Consider the following 20,108-nt stretch of genomic DNA (forward strand, 5'->3'; position numbering starts at 1 on the left):
AACTCCTGGCCTTAAACATAACATTCTCATTCCATCTCTCTCTCCTGTCTCTGGTGGTGTAGCTATTCATAGTAGGTGAATCCAGTGTGAGGAATATGTGAACCCTGGGCTCGTTAATATACATTCTGTCCCGTACTCTTCGATTGTATATCCTGTTTCTCTATTTGGTTATCTCTCCCTAACCTAATATGTCAGGCCTAACAGAAAAATGGCCAAAATCCATCTAGTTTCCTCTTCTTCTACTGCACGCCAGTAGTCTTCCTCTCACTACCATATTTGTTAGGGAGTGGAAACGCCAACCGGATGCTTCACATTTATACATCCAGTAAAATATCTGCCTTAATGTTCTGTCTGTGGCTGAACCACTTCTTCCTCATTCGCACATTTCAGAGTTTGCGTTTCCCGGTTCTAAATAATCTCCTGTTTGTCTTGAAGAATTGCAATCGCAGAAGAATGAATTATGTGAGATCTAACATCACTTAAAGGTTCGTGATTTTAAATAGTAAATCAAAACGCAATTTATCGTTTAGTTGATAATGTTTTATTTCGGCTCGTTCGAGTGTTACGGTTTGTTCATTGGCCTAAACGTTATTACGGGAAAAAACGTTTTATTTAGTTATCTCGGTAATCCACAATTATCTATGGATTGTCATAAGAAAATGGGTGAATTGCTTATATATATATATATATATACACACACATATATATATAGCTTGTTTTGATAGCTCGGATGTATTCTATCCGTATTTATGAAAGCATCTCATTCTTTCATGTTGGCACTGTGTGACTCATCCTCAGGTCCGGCAGTGCTAGTCGTCAGTGGTCCAATTTGAAGTGCCATTCTATTTTTCCATCCTTCATTAGCCTATGGGCTATTTTGAAGTACCATAGAAACAATAACAAAACATCATTGCCAGTAATCACTTTGCTAATGGTGTGTGGTTGTAGGCAGTTACTATTTCAGGCAGAGAGTACTGCAATTTTGCAAAAGTTTTTTTGTTTTATGGTTTTCCATTGAGTCAGTGTATTTTATTTTGTCCCCTTTAAGTTATGGGTTGTAAGTAGCACAATATTGGACTAAAGGAGCTAGCGTTAGTCCTTTGTCAAAGAACCATACAAATACTCCATCTGAACGTGAAATTGATTCTCAATTGCTGTATGTCTCTGGAAACATAAATCAATCTACTTTCACATCAAAATAATTTCACAAATGCAAAAAACACACTTAATGTACACTGTTTAACCGGTTTAAAACAATTGCAGACGACAGTATTTTACAGTGACAGCACGTTTGTGGAGTCAGTCTTCTGTTTAGCTAATTAGCACAGGTAGTGCACTTTGGGATTGGGTTGGCGGATCGCATCCAACTTTTAGGTGCATATACCGCCATCCACGGTCTATGAGTGGGAGGCCAGTTACGGCCTACCTACAATACATTCTAGTACTACAAAATTGTGGAAAAAGGAAAATTACCCTGCCAACTATTATCCTCACAAAAACACCACCTCATTCCACTATTTAACCGTATCTAATCTTACTACTGGCCAACGGTCTGGGAAGACAGATACTATCACACAACACCCCCTGCAACTCTTCTGCAGTAAAACCTCGCAATCCCAAGGACTTCTTTGCAGCTGCCAACACAACCTCTATTTTCTGTGACTTACTTTTTCTGTAGTACAGTTGACAACCATGGCTATGAATGCTAAGAAAACCCACCATACCGAAGCACATTCTTCCCACCCCCTGTATTGGTCTCTGCTTATTCACAGGAATCCTCTCAGGCTCCCTCACCCTGTACCCATCTTACTCTACCACTCTCTTCACTGCTTCAGCATACAACACTTCCTTTACTACTCTGACCATGGAAACCTCAACCTGCCTTTCTCTCACCGTACACCTCTGATTTCCAGCCCCATGGGCAACCCCTCAGCTAACACACACAACTTTCTCCACCGATACTACACATTCCTTCATCTCATGTCCTCCTGCACACTTCTCAAATCTAAGAATCTCCCTCTTACACACTGCTGCCACATGACCATAAACTTGGCACCTAAAACACTGTAGTACTTTTGGAACAGAATCTCTCACGGGATAACTGACACATCCTACATTGACCTCGTAGGGGCAAAGACGGCATCAAAACTCAGCAGGACAGACAATGTCTTCACTGTTTCACCACGTTCCTACCTCGTCTGCGTCACACCAAACGCCAGGCGTCACAGACACCAGGGATCTTCAATTTCAGCTGATCCTCCTCAACACTTAATGCCACCCCTTTATCACTCATTTCAACGTCGCCCTGCTCCAGGGAGCGAAGCAAGTCACAGTTCTTGTCGCGTGGTCCAGTTGTGTTTCGGAGAACGCACGCCTCTCCTGAGTCCGTACGGGAGTTGCGGCGATGAGACAAGACTGTAACTATCAATTGGATACCAGGAAATTGGGGAGAAAATGGGGTAAAACAAACAACAACGTTCCACTTTTCTAATTTCTTTCTTGTCCACCATCTTCTCCTTTATCAGATCTTCCAGAAGGCTTGTGTAATCCACCACTCCATATTTACTCATATGTCCATATGTTGTTAGCCATCTCTCCTGTTATGTCTTTCTCACCTCTATTGCTTAGATTCTGCCAGTCCACTCTGTCTTCCATCTGTTTTCCATAAACTAGTGCTGTGACATGGAAATATGGCCGTGTGGGAACCCTAAACATATAACGTTGATCAAACCTTTGTTTTTTGGCAGTTATTTCTCACCGATATGAAAGACAGCGAAGGTCCTTGTGCTTCCGAAACCATACCGCAAGCGATGCGTGTTAATGTTCAGACGGAGTGTAGTGGCTCTTAACAAAACAGTATTTTGTCTTGATTTTTAAGGCTAATGTCAGTGCTTTACATAGGGAACACAACTTGACATCTCGTTGTTGTAGGCCTATAATGTTTGTTGAGCTGTAGATGATGGAAAATACAAATAGCCAAGTGAAGTAAGTCATGGGAGGAAATGTTGCCAGTGTAAAATGTTACTCTGAATAAAAAAAAAAATCCTGGCTCTACAACTTTCATACCTCATCATAGTCTTTGACCTGAGTCATGAACAACTTTCATACCTCATCATAGTCTTTGACCTGAGGGAAATTTCAAAGAACAGACTAATTCCACCTAAAAGTCATGAACAACTTTCAAAGTTCAAAAGTCATGACAACTTTATGGTGTATATTTTGTATCATATGCTAGGCTACTATTGCTGTTTACAGGGGAAATGCCAAATAGTTGTTCAGCATCTTAATGGCCTATGGGAAATTCCAGCGAAATGTCTCAGAATGGACCAACCAAACAAATGAAATGTGTGTCTACAGAACCACTTCGGGGGAGCGTATACCCCAAAAAACAGACTTATAAATATTGGCATGTTGGAGAAAAAGCTAACAATGGACGTTATAGATGTGTCATGAAATGGACAAGCTTTTTGGGGAGACTGAACATAATTAGCTATATGAGTTTGTAAGTCCTACGTTAATGCATGGATGGCCATTTCAAAGGAAATGCTTGGCTGAATACAAAAACAATCTTTTTGATCAAGAAATCAATCATAACACATTTGTAGTCATCTGGAATAGGGATGCACAATTTATTGGTGAACATATCGGAATCAGCCGACATCAGCTACAAATGGCAACATCGGTATCGGCCCGATGTCTAGTTTAACATCGATGTGAATAACCGATGTCGAAGCTGACATGCATACCTATATGACGTAATGACGCCAAGTAAAATTTTTCACGTGCAACACAGCATTCCAAACCTAGCCCACAATGTCTGCTATGTGGATCAAGCAGTCATTTGAAAGAGTAAGAAAATTTCAGCGAGACAACTCAAAGGCGAAATCCATTAATGCCAAGATAATGGAATTCATTGCCCTTGACAGTCAACCGTTCTCTGTCATGGGTGATGTTGGCTTTCGCTAATGGTCGAGCACCGGTACACACTAACGTTACCAACTGCACTGTTATTCAGATGTTGCCCTACCAGAGTTACACAGTAATAACGTCACTGCTATTAGCTTCACGGCATAGCTAGCTTTTGCTTGGTATCTAGAGATAACCAATACAACCAGCCTGAAAACAATGACCAGTAGAAACTGCATCATTTTCACTGTTCTTAGCATTGATTTAGGAATCCTTGTGAGTAAGTATTAGCTAGGTAGCCACTTGTTGTTTGCCTATTTAAATTGAACTTCAGTTCATGAAAATAAATAGCTAGCCAGCTACTTAACCTTGATGCCCAAAGCTAATGTTATAAGCAGCCAGACAACTTCATCTGGCTATTGAGGCTTGATCTGACCGGGTTATGTGTTGTGAAGCTAGCCACAATAAGGATTAGGCACAATAGTGGAATTTGCTATTTGACTTAAAAATAAAAGTACCTCTTTGAAAGTGATGCAGAAGGTTACAATTGGTGGAATCATGCCATATTTAGATTAGATAATGTTAAACAAGGTTGGAATGTGATGCAATGAAATGGGGTATCAGTCTACTCGGTTACACCCACAGAACACAACTGTAAAGAGTTTACGCAAATAGCATTGTAGCTCTTATCGCGGGACTGACTATGTGAAATCACCTCCTCAGTTAGCTTATTGTGTGTATTGACATTCATATTGCACTCTACAGCATTACCTAAGAATTGGGAATCAATGAAATGGGGTAACACTCAATACCCAATACATTTTCTCCCAATGTGCTCCTCAGAGTTATCAGACTCTCAGCATCCACGCAGTATTGTTATTCCTCAGGAATAGTGTTCAATACACATAGGTTGACAATAAATGTGGCTCAATTCACAGTTGTTTCAGAATCCCGCAATAAGAGCTACCATGCTAATGTTCTCTGGGTGTCACTGAGTAGACTGATACCCGTGTCATTGATCCACAATCCATAGGTAAGGCTGTACAGTGAAACAGTGATTTTATATAACAACATTCCAACCTTGTTTAGCATGAGCTACTAAAAAAGTATGGCATAATTCTACTATCTGTAATCATTTGCATCACTGTCAATAAAATACTTTTATTTTGAAGGCTAACCGCAAGTTCACTATTGTGGCTAAACCTTATTGTGGCTCGCTTCACATAGATGTGTCCGACCACCATTAATCAAATAAGAACTGTCTTATAAATTAGGGTTATTTTAGATGATGACACATAGCTCTATAGTTAGCTAGCTAACTGTAGCCACTGAAACAGATTATGCCGTTTTGCTATGTTTTTGGGGAAGAACATTGTTTGCATCCATGAGCTAGCTAGCTTTTCTTTATGACCAGCACTGTAGGTGTGTGAGAACTTCACCAGCATCATAGCATCGGTATTGACGAATCGTTGTGACATATGAAATACGAGTGATTGTGTAATAACTACGTAAAAAAATTGTTGAACGCCTTAAATGATTACGTGACGTGCAGTCATATTCAGGTCTTGATTGGTCAACATGCTTATTTGACGTGTATCTTTTTTGACATGCAAAGACCCAAACGGCGTTCCATAGAAATCCTGGTTGAGAATGTAACAACTGAACAAATGAGCAACGAAACAGCCCAGCAAGTAAGTGAAAGAAATAGGTTTTGATTATGTTTTACTGGTAATGGGGACATACGTAAATGCCAACAAAATTACTTTTTGGTCAGTGTGGTGTGTGTGTGTGTAACCTTTTTTTTTTTACTATGCTAGTCACTTAAGAACACATTCTTATTTACATATGACGGCCTACCCCCGGCCAACCCCAGACGACGCTGGGTCAATTGTGCAGTGCCCTATGGGACTCCCAATCACAGCCGGATGTGATACAGCCTGGATTCGAACCAGGGACTGTAGTGATGCCTCTTGCACTGATATGCAGTGCCTTAGACCGCTGCATTCATGTGTGTGTGTTAACTATTTAACTGTACTAGAATGCTTAAAGGGCTGCCAAAAATGTCATATTGGTGCGTCACTAGTTTGGAATGTTTATGTTCAGTCTCCCAAAAAGCTTGTTAATTTCATGACCCATTCATAATGCCTACAATTTCTTTATTTCTCCAAATATTTAGACATCTGCTTTTTTGTTATATGCTCACCCCATTATGGTATTTCCTTTCCTATTTAGGCTAAATTATGGTTCCTTCCTATCTAAACACAACCAAAATGTTACATGAACTGAGCTACTATTTACTCCTTTAATACCGCTATGCAATAGTGATTCTTTGACACATCAATAAAAATGAATTATACATTTGCCAAATTAGTTATTGTAAGGCTTTTCCTCTAATTGTTTACTGGAAGCAAATTCTTTACAGATGCAATGCGATCCGTTATGTTTGGTTCTCGCAGTGCTTACTTCCTTCCATGACACACAGTTCAATATCTGGCTACAGTGCGTCACTCCTCTCTCTCTATATTTAGAGGTGCAGGCTGCTTCCTCAAGAAGGCTGAGGCTCTTCAGAGTTAACATGTGATTTTGTGTTATGATTCTACTGAATCACCTCGCAATGCATAGTACACAACGTGTTTGAAGAAGTAAACTAGCTCTCAAGCTGATTACGAAATCCTCCAAAAAGTTGCAAGGACATTTCATAATTTTGTCAAATCCTATTTATTTTTCAGGTTTTGGGCTGCAGCTTGATCAGAGTTGATGAGATGCTGGCGTGAGGGGTGACACTGGTTTTGTCTCCCCCCTGAGGTCCAGGGAGCCAGGATGCAGGGGGCCATAGCACGGGTGTTTGTGGTGGTGGCAGCGGCCATCTTGAACCATCCGCTGCTGTTCCCGCAGGAGAACACCACCCTCCCAGAGCAGGATGAGGCCCTGCTGGCCCGCATGAGGGAGCATGAGAAGAGGCTGGAGCTGGAGCAGGCGCGGCTGGAGCAGGAGCTCTTGTATGCAGGCACGGAGCAGCAGGACCCTGGCTCAGAGGACGGCTACGGCTGGTACTTCTGGAGCGCCCTCTCACTGGTCATCTTCTTCACTATTGAGGTGTGTCGGCAGGATTTGGCAGACATGGAAGCCCGATACGCTGACGATGAGGATGGGTTTGTTGAGGGTGGATCCATCAGTTCCAAGACACTCCAGCTTGATAAGGGAGTCCTAAACAGCTTCTGTGAGAGATGCATCCACACCTCGGCCCATGAGAACTGGAGGGTGCGGGAATTTGTGGAGGGCTTCGCTGATGACCTGCTGGAGTCCCTGAGGAGTGTGTGTGACAGGGAAACTGACATGGAGGTGGCGGACTTTGTGGGCGTTGGGAGCATGTTTGAGTCGTGGAGGGTGAGCAAGCCCCTGATGTGTGATCTCATTGTCCCTTTCGCCCCACCGGAGCCATACTCCTTCCAGTTCCATCTGTGGTGCAGCCCCTCCAGTGACGTGCCCCTGGACATGCAGGGCTGTGGCAGGATCAAGGTGACAAAGGTCGGGGAGAATGAGGACGGCTGTCTCTGTGGCTCTGCCAACCTGGGTGAGGACATGCTGTGCTTGCTACACAGCAAAAATGAAAAGCCTAGAGCAGACTACACCCCGGATGACCTTCTGTGCTCCAAGAACACACCTTATCTGGCTAAGGACCAGGTCATGAAGTGGTTCCAGGTCTCCGTGACCAAAGCCTGGGGTCGGATTTCTCACAAGTACGAGTTTGAGCTCACTTTCCGCAACCTGGATGCTACTGGAGCACTGAAGGTCCGATTCCGCTCAGGAAAGGTTGTTGTGATGAACATCATCCCCGTTGTGGAACTAGATGGCACAAATGCCTACTTTGTGTCACACTTCCCCTCTGACAGCAGCACCTCCTCAGACACTTATTGGCCCCTCTCCTTCGCTGTCTATGAGAGGAACCTGCTCAAACATCTGGCTAAAAGCCTGCCTGAAAATTCCTGCCACCTCCACTGCCTTCAGATCATCACTTTCCTACACAACAAACAGATGGGTCTAACTGGCAGGTGTGCTCTGACCAACTACCACCTGAAGACGACCCTGCTGCACCTGTTGTTGAGTAAGGGCTCGTCCAGCTGGGGCTCTGAGAGTCTGGAGCACAGGCTATGGGACATGCTAGGCTTCCTTCACAGGAGTCTTCAGGAGAAGAGACTCTGTCACGCTCTGGTTGGGAACAGCCAAGTTCCACCAGAAGTCCGGGTTCCGGAAACATTCCACAGAGCGGAGCCCATCAATCTTTTCCGGCCACTGGTGTTACAGAGAGAGCTTTACGCAGACACGCTTCGGCATTTCCAGGAGATGCTCAGGAACGCTCCTGTTCTGATTCAGGAGTACACGCCTCTGTTACAAAATGGTGACACTCATCACAGATTCAACTCAATGGCACAGTCTGAGTAATGGACTCTGTTTTAATGCACTGCAATGAGTGGTGGTATCCTTAATAACAACAATAATAATAACAATAATTAACAAATGTATGTTACAGCCTTAAGACATTTCTCTAGGCACTGAAAAGAGAGGTGAACAATGTTCCTTTGTTATTTTTAAATGGACTTTATGGTTGGTGGTTTTATTTGATAGCAGGTTCTAAAAACACTCAAGGAAGTTACCAAAGTGTGTTCTTAGTAACAGTACTGTAACTGCTATTTCAATATAGCTGTTTCACAAGTGCAATTATATTTTACTGAATGAAGGTTTACAAAAACTGTTTTCCCCTCACAAGATTAGAGCAGTATATTTTGATATGAAGAATAAGTATTATTTTTGTATTCTAGAGAAGACCACATCATACTTTGTAGTATGTGTGTTTTTATGATGCAGTACTTGTCAGCAATTGCTGTTTGACATGAAGGGATATTAATTTTGTAAGCCGTGCAACAGTTTGAAAATACCAATTGAAGACTCCCTGTTACATGTCTTGGCTGTCATTCACCAAAAGATAAGAATGTCAGCAAAGGTATTCCGTTGAAATTCCTTTACAATGGGTACATGAGGAACATAAGATAATTTTAGAAATTCCTGTCAGCATGACAATCTTAGAAATGACACTCAACATGTACACAGCAGAAGTTGTAAGGTTGTGCTAACTAATTGAAGGAAAAATTCCCCTCTGTTTAAGTTCAGTCTTAGGTTCAAGTATAATTAAATGGCAAATAGACAACGTATCGTTTGAGATAGTGGAATGCACTCGTAAAAATGTTATTTGTGTGTGTGTGTGTGTGTGTGTGTGTGTGTGTGTGTGTGTGTGTGTGTGTGTGTGTGTGTGTGTGTATGTGTAATATATATATATATACACACGTGTGTGTGTGTGTGTGTGTATATATATATATATATATACACACACACACATATAGGTGTGTGTGTGTGTGTGTGTATATATATATACACACGTGTGTGTGTGTGTATATATGTATATATACATATTTTGTAAGCCAAAATACACTTTATTTATTAAAAGAAAATGTATATTTTGTAGCATTACCTGCATCTCTCATACCCATTGTAACTTGCCTGTTTTACCATAGAATGTACTTTTAACAGCGTATGTTCTTTCGCAGTAATTTTATTCATAAATGTTGAAGGACTATCGTGTGTTGTGAGTAATGCCATTGATTTTTCTACACATGGACATAAAAGATAGGATTTGACAATGTGACAGGCAAGATCGTGGCATAACCAGTGGCAGTGCTCCACATTCTATTCACAGACCTGTCCAAGTACGGTGTAGGTTTATGTCAGGACTGGTGGTGAAAATAAGGTAATGCAGATGACTATCACTCTATTTCACTTCCAGATTTCAGGACAACAATAAAAAAACACCGGAACTCTTGTTGTGCAGTCTTTATTACATAATATTTATATGCTTTGTAAATGTAAAAAGAAATATCTGCCAGGTGTCGACAAAGCATGATAGAATTTATCTACAACAGACATGATTCACATAGTTCCATCGGTATTTCTGATCTAGCACTTGTGACACTAAACTAAATGATCATTGTTATGAGTTCATTGAACATCTAGTAATCAAACCATGCTCCATATGCAATGAAAACAAAGGAAAGGAGCACAGAAATGAACTTTCTGAAAAGTTTCCTTTGACATGTACAACTGATGCCCTAATTACCATAGCAGGAATATAAAATACATTTAAATGGGAAAACTGGACGGTCAAGGGTGAACTGCCACTGTACCACAGGCCATGGTCAAAATTGGGTTTCCCTCCAACATAGCTCCCTTGTCGGCCTCACTGGGGAACATGGTGGCTTTCACTGTTGGATCCTCAAACATGCACTCTGTCCACTTCTTGAGCTCAGTGGTACCATTCAGACAGCTTGGAATAAGAGATTACATTTATTTGAGTTTTGAAAATGAGATCTTGTCACTCACAGTGCCCTTTGGTTGAGCCAAACTATATAAATCACACAAGCAATAGGACCTTCTCATAATACCTGTGAGAGACGCAATAAGAATGTGAATGATTATGTCAACTGATATTCATACACTAGGGCCAGTATTCACAAAGCGTTTCAGAGTAGGAGTATGATCACACAATCATGATCAGGGGGCCCAGGGCCCATATCCACAAAGCACCCCAGAGGGGAAAATTGGTTGCAAGTTCTGAGAATAGAGACATTTTAATCCTACTCTTATGGTTAAAAATAGATTTTTAGGGAACCTCATGAGCTGTCCTAACCAGTTATGTTTTAATAGCAGGTGTCTTGATAATAGAAAATGCATTGAGTCAGTGGTTTCTGCACCACATGCAATTGCTTTGGAGTTGTTAAAATGTTTTGATATTTTCATCCATAAATAATCTAGAAGTACATGCAACAGTATTTGCGCTTTTGACTATTTTGATAATTTAATTACCTGCATCATGTTGTTTCAAGTTGTCCCTTTGGAGCGCAACATCACATCGTAAAACAAATATTTCTACAATTTGTAATGGTTGTCGTAGGTGGAAGAAGGTGAAGAGGACCAATGTGCAGAGTGGTACGTGTACATGGTAAATTTAATAAAGAAACAGAACACTAGAACAAAAAAAACAACAAAGCGGCACAAACAAAACAGTTCTGTCTGATGCAGACACACAAAGACAGAAAACCACTACCCACACCCATAGTAGGAAAACAGGCTGCCTAAGTATGGTTCTCAATCAGAGACAACGTTAACCAGCTGCCTCTGATTGGGAACCATACCAGGCCTAAACATAGAAACACAACACCTAGACATACAACATAGAATACCCACCCACATCACACCCTGACCAAACTAAAAATAGAAACATACAAAGCAATCTACAGTCAGGCTGTGACACAATTGTGCATGCCTAAAGTTGGGCAATTGAAGGCATCTAGGGCTTATGTTAACTTTGATTGTATTCGATGGAAATAGACAGTTTCAAACGTATGCAATGTTGTATGCAACATTATCAGGAAGTGACTTAATCTTGATGACTGTCAGCCAAAACGATTTAGAGTTGTAAAACTGGAGTGACGAGTGTGTTGATAGAACGGTAATATTGTAAAAATTCCGCTTTAACAACCATCAGAATTGCTTTAAAAAAAGTTATTCATGCCAACATAGTCATCCATAATTAAGAATATGCAAAGTGATCATGTCAGGCAAAAATGATTTTAAACGTTTATACTAATGCTGATGGTTGTGTTATATCAACACACTCCTCATTCTCGTTCTACAACTTTAAATAGTTTTGGCACACAGGAATCAAGATCAAGTCACTTGCTGGTAATGTTGCATACAACATTGCACAAGCAGCCGCACAATGCATAATGCCAAGCGTCGGCTGGAGTGTTCTAAAGTTCGCTGCCATTGGAAACACATTTTCTGAACGGACGAATCTGGATTTGGCAGAGGCCAGGAGAACTCTACTTGCCTGAATGCATAGTGACACATTTTTTATTTGTTGGAGGAGGAATAATGGTCTGGAGCTGTTTTTCATGGTTCGGGCTAGGCACCTTAGTTCCCCAGTGAAGTGACATCTTAATACTACAGCATAGAATGACATTCTAGAAGACGATACCGTGCTTCCAACTTTGTAGCAACAGTTTGGGTAAGGCCCTTTCCTGTTTCAGCACGAATATTGTGCACTCTTAAAAGTGGCACACATAGGACTGTGGCGGTCACGAAATTTCATCAGCTGGGGATTGTCAAGCAAATAACTGCCGGTCTCACGGTAGTTGACAGTTAATTAACAAACACATTTAGCATATCCAGGCTTCCACACAATCTACTGATGCAGACCTTTGGAAAATCTACATTTTAAAAAGTCAAATAAACCCATGTGATATAGCCTACATCTTCACAATAAATCCATTATTTATTTTGGATAAGTCTAAAGAAACATGATATGAAGAAAATGTAGTCTATTTCAGAAGAACAGAATAGCATACTCTGAGTTGTCATTATGTTAGGTCCTGATCTGGCTATGCCATTTGGCTGTGGGCTACGCTAGTTAATTTAGCAGACAAGATTTGCTTAGAATTCCGTGGCATTATTTTATAGTATGAAAAATACAATTGAACTAAGCAGAATTAAATAGAAAGGATATTTTCTCCAAACGATTTGAGGGAGTGCGCACACGTACCTATTCTGTGTTGAGTTGTTAACATACTGTAGAAACACAGTGCATTTGGAAAGTATTCAAATCCCTTGACTTTTTCCACATTTGGTTAAGTTATATCCTTATTGTTTTTTTCCCTCATCAATCTACACACAATACCCAATAATGACAAAGCAAAAGCAGGTCTTCATTTTTTTTGCAAACATATTAAAAATCACAAAGTATTCAGACCCTTTACTCAGTACTTTGTTGAAGCACCTTTGGAAGCAACTACAGCCTCAAGCCTTCTTTGGTATGACACTACAAGCTTGGCACACTCGTATTTGAGGAATTTCTCCCATTCTTCTGTGCAGATCCTCTCAAGCTCTGTCAGGTTGGATGGGAAGCGTCGCTGCACAGTTATTTCAGATCTCTCCAGAGATTGATCGGGTTCAAGGCTGGGCCACCCTAGTCTGAGGTCCTGAGCACTCTGGAGCAGGTTTTCATCAAGGATCACTTTGTACCTTGCTCCGTTCAACTTTCTCTAAATCCTGATTAGTCTTCCAGTCCCTGTCGCTGAAAAACATCCCTGAAGCTTGATGCTGCCACCACCATGCTTCATCGTAGGGATGATCCAAGGTTTCTTCCAAACGTGACACTTGACATTCAGACCAAAGAGTTTAATCTTGGTTTCATTAGACCAGAGCATCTTGTTTCTCATGGTCCTTTTGGTGCCTTTTGGCAAACTCCAAGCAGGCTGTCATGTGCCTTTTACTGAAGAGTGTCTTCCATCTGGCCACTCTACCATAAAGGCCAGGTTGGTGGAGTTGGTTTTAAACTTCCATATAAGAATGATGAAGGCCACTTGGTTCTTGGGACCCTCAATGCTGCAGAAATGTTTTGGTGCTCTTTCCCAGATCTGTCCCTAGACACAATCCTGTCTTGGAGTTCTACGGACAATTTCTTCCACCTCATGGCTTGGTTTTTGCTCTGACTTGCACTGTCAACTGTGGGATTTTATATAGACAGGTGTGTGCTATTTCCAAATCATGTCCAATCAATTGAATTTCCCACAGGTGGACTCCAATCAAGTTGTAGAAACATCTCAAGGATGATCAATGGAACATGATACACCGGAGCTCAATTTCTCATTTTTGAGTCTCATAGGAAAGGGTCTGAATACTTATGGGAATAAGTTTTTATATATATATATATACAGTCGTGGCCAAAAGTTTTGAGAATAACACAAATATACATTTTCACAAAGTTTGCTGCTTCAGTGTCTTTAGATATTTTTGTCAGATGTTACTATGGAATACTGAAGTATAATTACAAGCATTTCATAAGTGTCAAAGGCTTTTATTGACAATTACATGAAGTTGATGCAAAGAGTCAATATTTGCAGTGTTGACCCTTCTTTTTCAAGACCTCTGCAAATCCGCCCTGGCATGCTGTCAATTAACTTCTGGGCCACATCCTGACTGATGGCAGCCCATTCTTGCATAATCAATGCTTGGAGTTTGTCAGAATGTGTGGGTTTTTGTTTGTCCACCCACCTCACACCTGCCTGCTGCCATTCCTGAGCAAGCTCTGTACTGGTGGTGCCCCGATCCCGCAGCTGAATCAACTTTAGGAGACGGTCCTGGCGCTTGATAACTGACATTTAGACCAGCAATGTCAGCCCCGTGAGCATGCTGAGTCTGACAGCACAGTGGGTCGACAAGGATTTCATACTGAGGAATGACGTATTGCATGCTCAAGAATGTGCTGGCACCAATACCGCTGCAGCCATTTCAATGGCATTTGAGAACATGTTTGAAACTTGGAAACATGAACACACTCCTAGCTCCATTCGAACAACTGGCTCGAGAAATAAGCTCATCAACTGCTTCTGCAGCAGAAGTAATACCCTCTGTCATGGCATTGAAATGCCTGCTCAACAAAACTTCCGACAGACCGTGAGGTTAAACTTGCAAAGGTATTCTACTAGAGGCTGTGAACAAGCGATTCGGTGGCATTCTCTCTGAGCCTCTTTACTGTGTCACCACCATGCTCGATGCTAGGTACAAGGACCGCTACTTCAATGCAGACAAGAAACAGGGTTTACGTGAAATGTTACAGACACAGCGGGACAAGTTGGAAATGGACACAGTGACAGTGCGCACAGAGGAAGAGAAGCCAAGGACACACAGAGCTGAAACTTCACTACTTGACATGTATGATGAAATCCTGGTTGAGAATGAAACGACTGAGCAAATGAACAGCGAAACAGCCAGCAAGTAAGTGAAAAAAATTGGTTTTGATTATTTTTTACTGGGAATGGGGACATAAGTAAATGCCAACAAAATAACTTTTTGGTCAGTGTGTGTGTTTCAACTATTTAACTGTACTAGAGCGCTTAAAAGGCCTCTAAAATTGTAAATATTGGTCATCGTATCGGGTTTTCTGGCAAGAAAATATTGGATTTTGGTATCAGCTAAAAATGTAATATCGGTGCATCCCTAATTGTCCCCAATCAGACTATTCTTGATTTAATCTTGTGTTTACATACACTAAATAATATGTGTGAAATTTGTTTTGATTTAGAATGGACTGTTACGGAGTCTAGTTGATAGGTAATCGACTAGCTGGGCGGTTCCCGGACCCCGTATGTAGGGACTACTACAATGCTTGAACAAGGCTATTGAACTTCACATTTGTGTCTTTCTTTATTCGTTTATCCAATATATCATACTGAAACATGGTATCAGAAGAGGCTCAAAAACCATGTTTGTTATTTTTGTAACTAAGTACAGTTTAGGCGCAGTTACGTTCCATATGTTAACATACACCGTTTCCTACTGCCAATGTTAGTCACACCACTGATCAACTCGTTGTTAGCTGGCTAGCTAGCATCACTACCTACCTCAATGGCTGAAGGCAAAGAGATCTCCTATTCCATAGCTATGGCAGTGAGCATTCTGCCACCAAATCCCGTGGTTCTCACAGGGGACTGGAATACTAATTGGGACAACTTCAGGGATGAATTTAAAGACTATGCACTGGCGACCGGTCTACAATAGAAACCCAAAGAGGTCTAAGCGGCAATTCTGAGGAGCTTAATGGGGAGAGAATGCAGGCATATTTACCGGCACAATCTCACCCTCACAGCACGACAACAGGGTGATGCAAAGGCCATACTGGATACATTAGGGAATTACTTCAAACCCGACAGGAACGTAATTTACGAGTGGTTCATTTTTGGAAGCTGCAAACAGGAAGAGGGTGAGTCAGTACACAACTTCGTAACCCGTTTGAGAGAAAGATCAGCTACTTGTGAATGCGGGGGATTGAAAGATGAATTGATTCGTGACAAAATAGTACTGGGAATTGCAAATGAGAACACGAGCCGGGGCGACTACTAAGAGAGATAGGCTTAACATTAGTAACTGCCATTGAAATGTGCCGCACTGCCGAAGTCACTGACATGAGAATGAGAGCAATAGAAATTGAAACCCCACGCACAAGGCAAAGTGCACTGCTCTGCCAATGGAAAACCTGCATTGCTTGTGGAACTAATTATCCCTTTGCAAAAGTGTCTCAAAAGCAAAAAATGGGTGAGTGAGGGCAAGATTCACTATTTTTTAAGGTACACTTAAAAAATTGGATGAGAGCTTCCCTCCAGTCCAGTGTGCTCCTCGCAATGTGTCCATTGCAATGAAACTGGATGTGAAGGCCCAGCTGGACAAGTATGAGGCCGATGGCCACATGACATCTGTGACTGAACCAACTGACTGGATCAGCAATTTGGTCGTAGTGGAAAAAAACTGAGAAGCTGAGGGTCTGCATCGACCCAAAGCATCTGAACCAAGCACCAAGCTCCCACTACATCATGCTGACACTGAAGGACTTCCTCTACAAGCCACCCAAGGCCAGGATTTTCAACTTGGTGGACGCCCGAGATGCATTCCTTCCATGCAAGCTGGACGAAGAAAGAAGCTTCATGACTACCTTCTGGACCTCCTGGGGTCGGAAACGTTGACTCAAGCTCCCGTTTGGTGTCTCAGTGGTGCCTGAGGTATACCAACGTAAGCAGCACAAGTTATTGGCTGGGCTCAAGGGCATTGAACCCATCGCTGATGAGGTGCTGATTCAGATAGGATGCTGGGGATAAATTCAATGAAGAACATAAGAAGACAACAATAGTTGAGCAAAGTTTCAGACAGATAACTTCAGGAATGAACGAGCTACATGACATTGAGCATGAAGTCACCCAGGTGTCCCACACACATGTACCCAAATGTACCTTAGTGGACAAATTGGTACAGTGATACATTTGGAAGCAAATAACTATATACAAAATACAGAAATGCTTTTCTAACACACCCCCTAAAATAAAAAATAAAAAATAACAAGGGTAACTATTTACACACTTTCAATTTACAGACCCTCAGTCCTCTACAAAATATTGTGCTGCTGATGCCATGGCCCATAGCAGTCTCTTTATGCTGTAAAGCAGAGGGTTACTGAACAAGTGGTGCAGGTGATGGGTCATTTCCTGTGACAAAGCGCACAACGATAACCTCCCTACTGTGCCCTTTTTGCCCTGTGGCACATTCATGCCTGCAGAGATGAATCTGGGCAGGTGAACACCACTGGTTGGAGCAGAAGGGACAGAGGTAGAGGGGACAGAAGGTGCTACAGTGGACTTGCTGTAGCTAGCAAGCTCCTGGATGAGCAGCTCTCTGAAGGCTAGCTGTGAGATGGGGGGCTGTCCACAGCTCTTAGCCATTTCCTTCTGGAGGATGAAGGTATTCACCACAGTAATGTCGATGAAATGATAGAACAATGTCTTGTACCATTTCATTGTCTTGTGGAGAACATTGTAGTAGCCTATCAGCGCGTCTGACAGGTCCACACCTCCCATGCCCTTGTTGTAGTCCTTTACAGCAGCTGGAATGGGGACATTTTTTGTGGTCCATGCCCCAGTAGCGACCTACACACCTGACAATGTGATCGCCACTGAAGGACTTGTGGATAGTTGTGCACATGACCACCTCTCTGGTATCCATTCACTTTACAAAGAGCAGGCCATCTTCACGAATCCATCGCATGGTCCCCCGATCAGCCCGCTTTGGCATGTCGTTCACCTTTGTTTATGGAAAGCCCACTCTGTTGGTACGAATGGTGCCACAAGCCCACACATCCAGCTTCCTCAGGTCTGTAAACAGGGTAGGGCTTGTGTAGAAGTTGTCATCAAACAGTTTGTAGCCCTTCCCCAGCAGTTGAAAATCCAATAACTCCATAACGGAATCATAACTAAGTCCCTTACCGGTAGCAAAACTGCTTTCCCCCTCATAAAGTGTAGGCACCCACAGAATCAGCCAAAACAAACAGTTTGTAACCCCATTTAGTTGGTTTGTTACGCATGTACTGTTTTAGGCCAATTCTGGCATTTGAGGCTACCATCCTCTCATCTATGGACAGGTTCTAGGCAGGCTGGGTCTTGCAGGCCTCAACGATGTTGGGGAGAGGTTTGATTTTGCAGAGCCTATCAAACCTTGCTGTGCCTCTCTTCTTGTCATTCTCCCCATCAACTTCTGGGTCACTGATGTGAAGCGCCCGTGAGATAGTCTGAAACCTTTCACAATACATGACAGTGATGGGGAAAGGCAGTAGATAGAGAGGTGATGTTTTCCAGTAGTCCCTCAGAGTTTTCAACTTCACCTGCCCCATGTAAATGACCAGTGAAAGGTAGCAGAAAAGGTCTGACATGGAAATGGTCTTCAATGCCTCTTTCTTTCCTGCCTGCTTCTCAGCCCCATACTTGTTGGTGTTAGTCACCAGGGAATCAATAACAGACGAGGTGAAAAACAGCTGAAAAAGTTGAATGGGGCTGTACTTTGAGGTCATGTCCAGCTGTGGTCCTGGTGTTTTTTTCGGTCTGAATGTTGGTGGAAGTGGCTCCACATCCTCGTCTAATACAGTGTGCCAACGACCTTCTGCAGGTTTCACACTTTCCCTCCTCCACTTCTTTGTCAGTGCCTTCACACCTCTAGATGGCCGGGTAGGTGTGGTACCGGAAACAGCAGGGGTCCGGCTCGATGAACCAGCTTCAGTGGGGGATGGACACCTTGACATTGGGGGCTCATATTCAGAGTGCGTGGCAAAAAAAATAAAAAATCAGTAAGAATACTTTCACCTATGAGCCCTGTATCAACATGTAAAATTAACAGAGATATATATATCATATAGAGTACAGGGAACATAATCACTATGGTGAAGTGCTGTTCCATTCTACTCCATTCCATGTTTATATAAAATCAATTAAAAAATATATATAATATACACACACATCTACAATGTATAGCCAATGTTACTTTACACATTTCATTACTGATGATATTTTTATATATTGCAAATAAAATAAGAAAATCTAAAAAAATCTCATATTAATGATATTAGCATGACAAGTACTTATCAGTCCAAAATGGCATCCTCTCCAAGCAGAAACATGTCTTCTGCCTGTGAGTCAAAACTATCATCACTGACTCATCTTTCTGAAGCAACTCTGTCTCGCTTTCCCTATCAATTTCATCTATAATTTGGGTAAAATCTGTATGCCTAGTCTTTGTTTTTGCTTTTTCAGATTTATTCGCCACAATTTAAATATATAAAATTGCTGAAAATGCTGTTTACCATGTTCTGTTATGTGTAACACTCGTGGCATCGTCAAGTATGATTTGCAATGGCGAATGAACCTCTTTTACGCCTGAGTTTACGACAAAGGCTGGTCTTCGAACGTATAACCATTACATATTGCCTTTTACCGCAGCTCATCTTCCAAGCAAGATTTCAAGATGATCCCTGGTCATTGGGCCAAAATATAGTCATTTGACGAAAGACTGGTCCTATCATTGGTGCACAATGAGGTCATTGATTGGTGTCTTCAAATCGGTTTGTTTCGGTCAACCAGAGGATTGCAATGAAACCAACCATGACTAGATAAACGTATGTTTAGTGTGTGTATTTACATCGAATGTTTCGTCAAAAGTTGAATGAGACGAAATTCACGACACAAGCGGTTTACAAATGTTTCATGTTAGGCTATAAAAATTGATTTTATCAAACAAAATGAACATTCACTGTATCGCTGGGATACTTGGCATTGCCACCAGAGGAATATCTTTAAAGGTAAGCGATTTATTTTATTGATATTTCTGACTTTCGTGACGCTAATGCTTGGTTGGAAAATGCTAGTAATACTTTTGTGTGCTGGGCGCTGTCCTCAGATAATCACATAGTATGCTTTCGCCATAAAGCGTTTTTGAAATCTGACAAAGCGGCTGGATTAACAAGAAGTTAAGCTTTTAAATGATGTAAGACACATGTATTTACATGAATGTTTAATATTACAAATGGTGTATTTAGACTTTTAGCGCTCTGCAATTTCACCGGATGTTGGCCAGGTGGGGCGCTACCGTCCCACCTGCCCATAAATTAAGCTACGCCTTGGCCTGCAGTTCAAGGTGAAAGACGTCCACTTCCATGGCCACATTCTCTCGGTCAAAGGCCTGAAGCCGGACCCAGACAAAGTCAAAGCGATCCTCGTCAT

At 41.9% G+C, this 20,108-nt stretch overlaps 1 protein-coding gene across 2 annotated transcripts; it reads left to right on the forward strand.

Moving 5' to 3' along the window:
- Positions 1–334: 334 nt before the first annotated feature.
- LOC112253042 (inositol 1,4,5-trisphosphate receptor-interacting protein) lies at positions 335–9,210 on the forward strand. Of its 2 annotated transcripts, none has more exons than XM_024424906.2 (2): positions 335–485; positions 6,636–9,210. In XM_024424906.2, exon 2 carries the CDS (start codon positions 6,727–6,729, stop codon positions 8,347–8,349), a length of 1,623 nt encoding a protein of 540 aa, XP_024280674.1. In that variant the 5' UTR covers positions 335–485; positions 6,636–6,726; the 3' UTR covers positions 8,350–9,210. The 2 variants fall into 2 exon arrangements, with proteins under 2 accessions (XP_024280674.1, XP_042179529.1); XM_042323595.1 differs by lacking the exon at positions 335–485 and adding an exon at positions 5,524–5,597.
- The last annotated feature ends 10,898 nt before the right edge of the window (positions 9,211–20,108 follow it).

The sequence above is a fragment of the Oncorhynchus tshawytscha genome, linkage group LG06 (assembly GCF_018296145.1).
Source record: "Oncorhynchus tshawytscha isolate Ot180627B linkage group LG06, Otsh_v2.0, whole genome shotgun sequence".
Taxonomy (NCBI): Eukaryota; Metazoa; Chordata; class Actinopteri; order Salmoniformes; family Salmonidae; genus Oncorhynchus; species Oncorhynchus tshawytscha.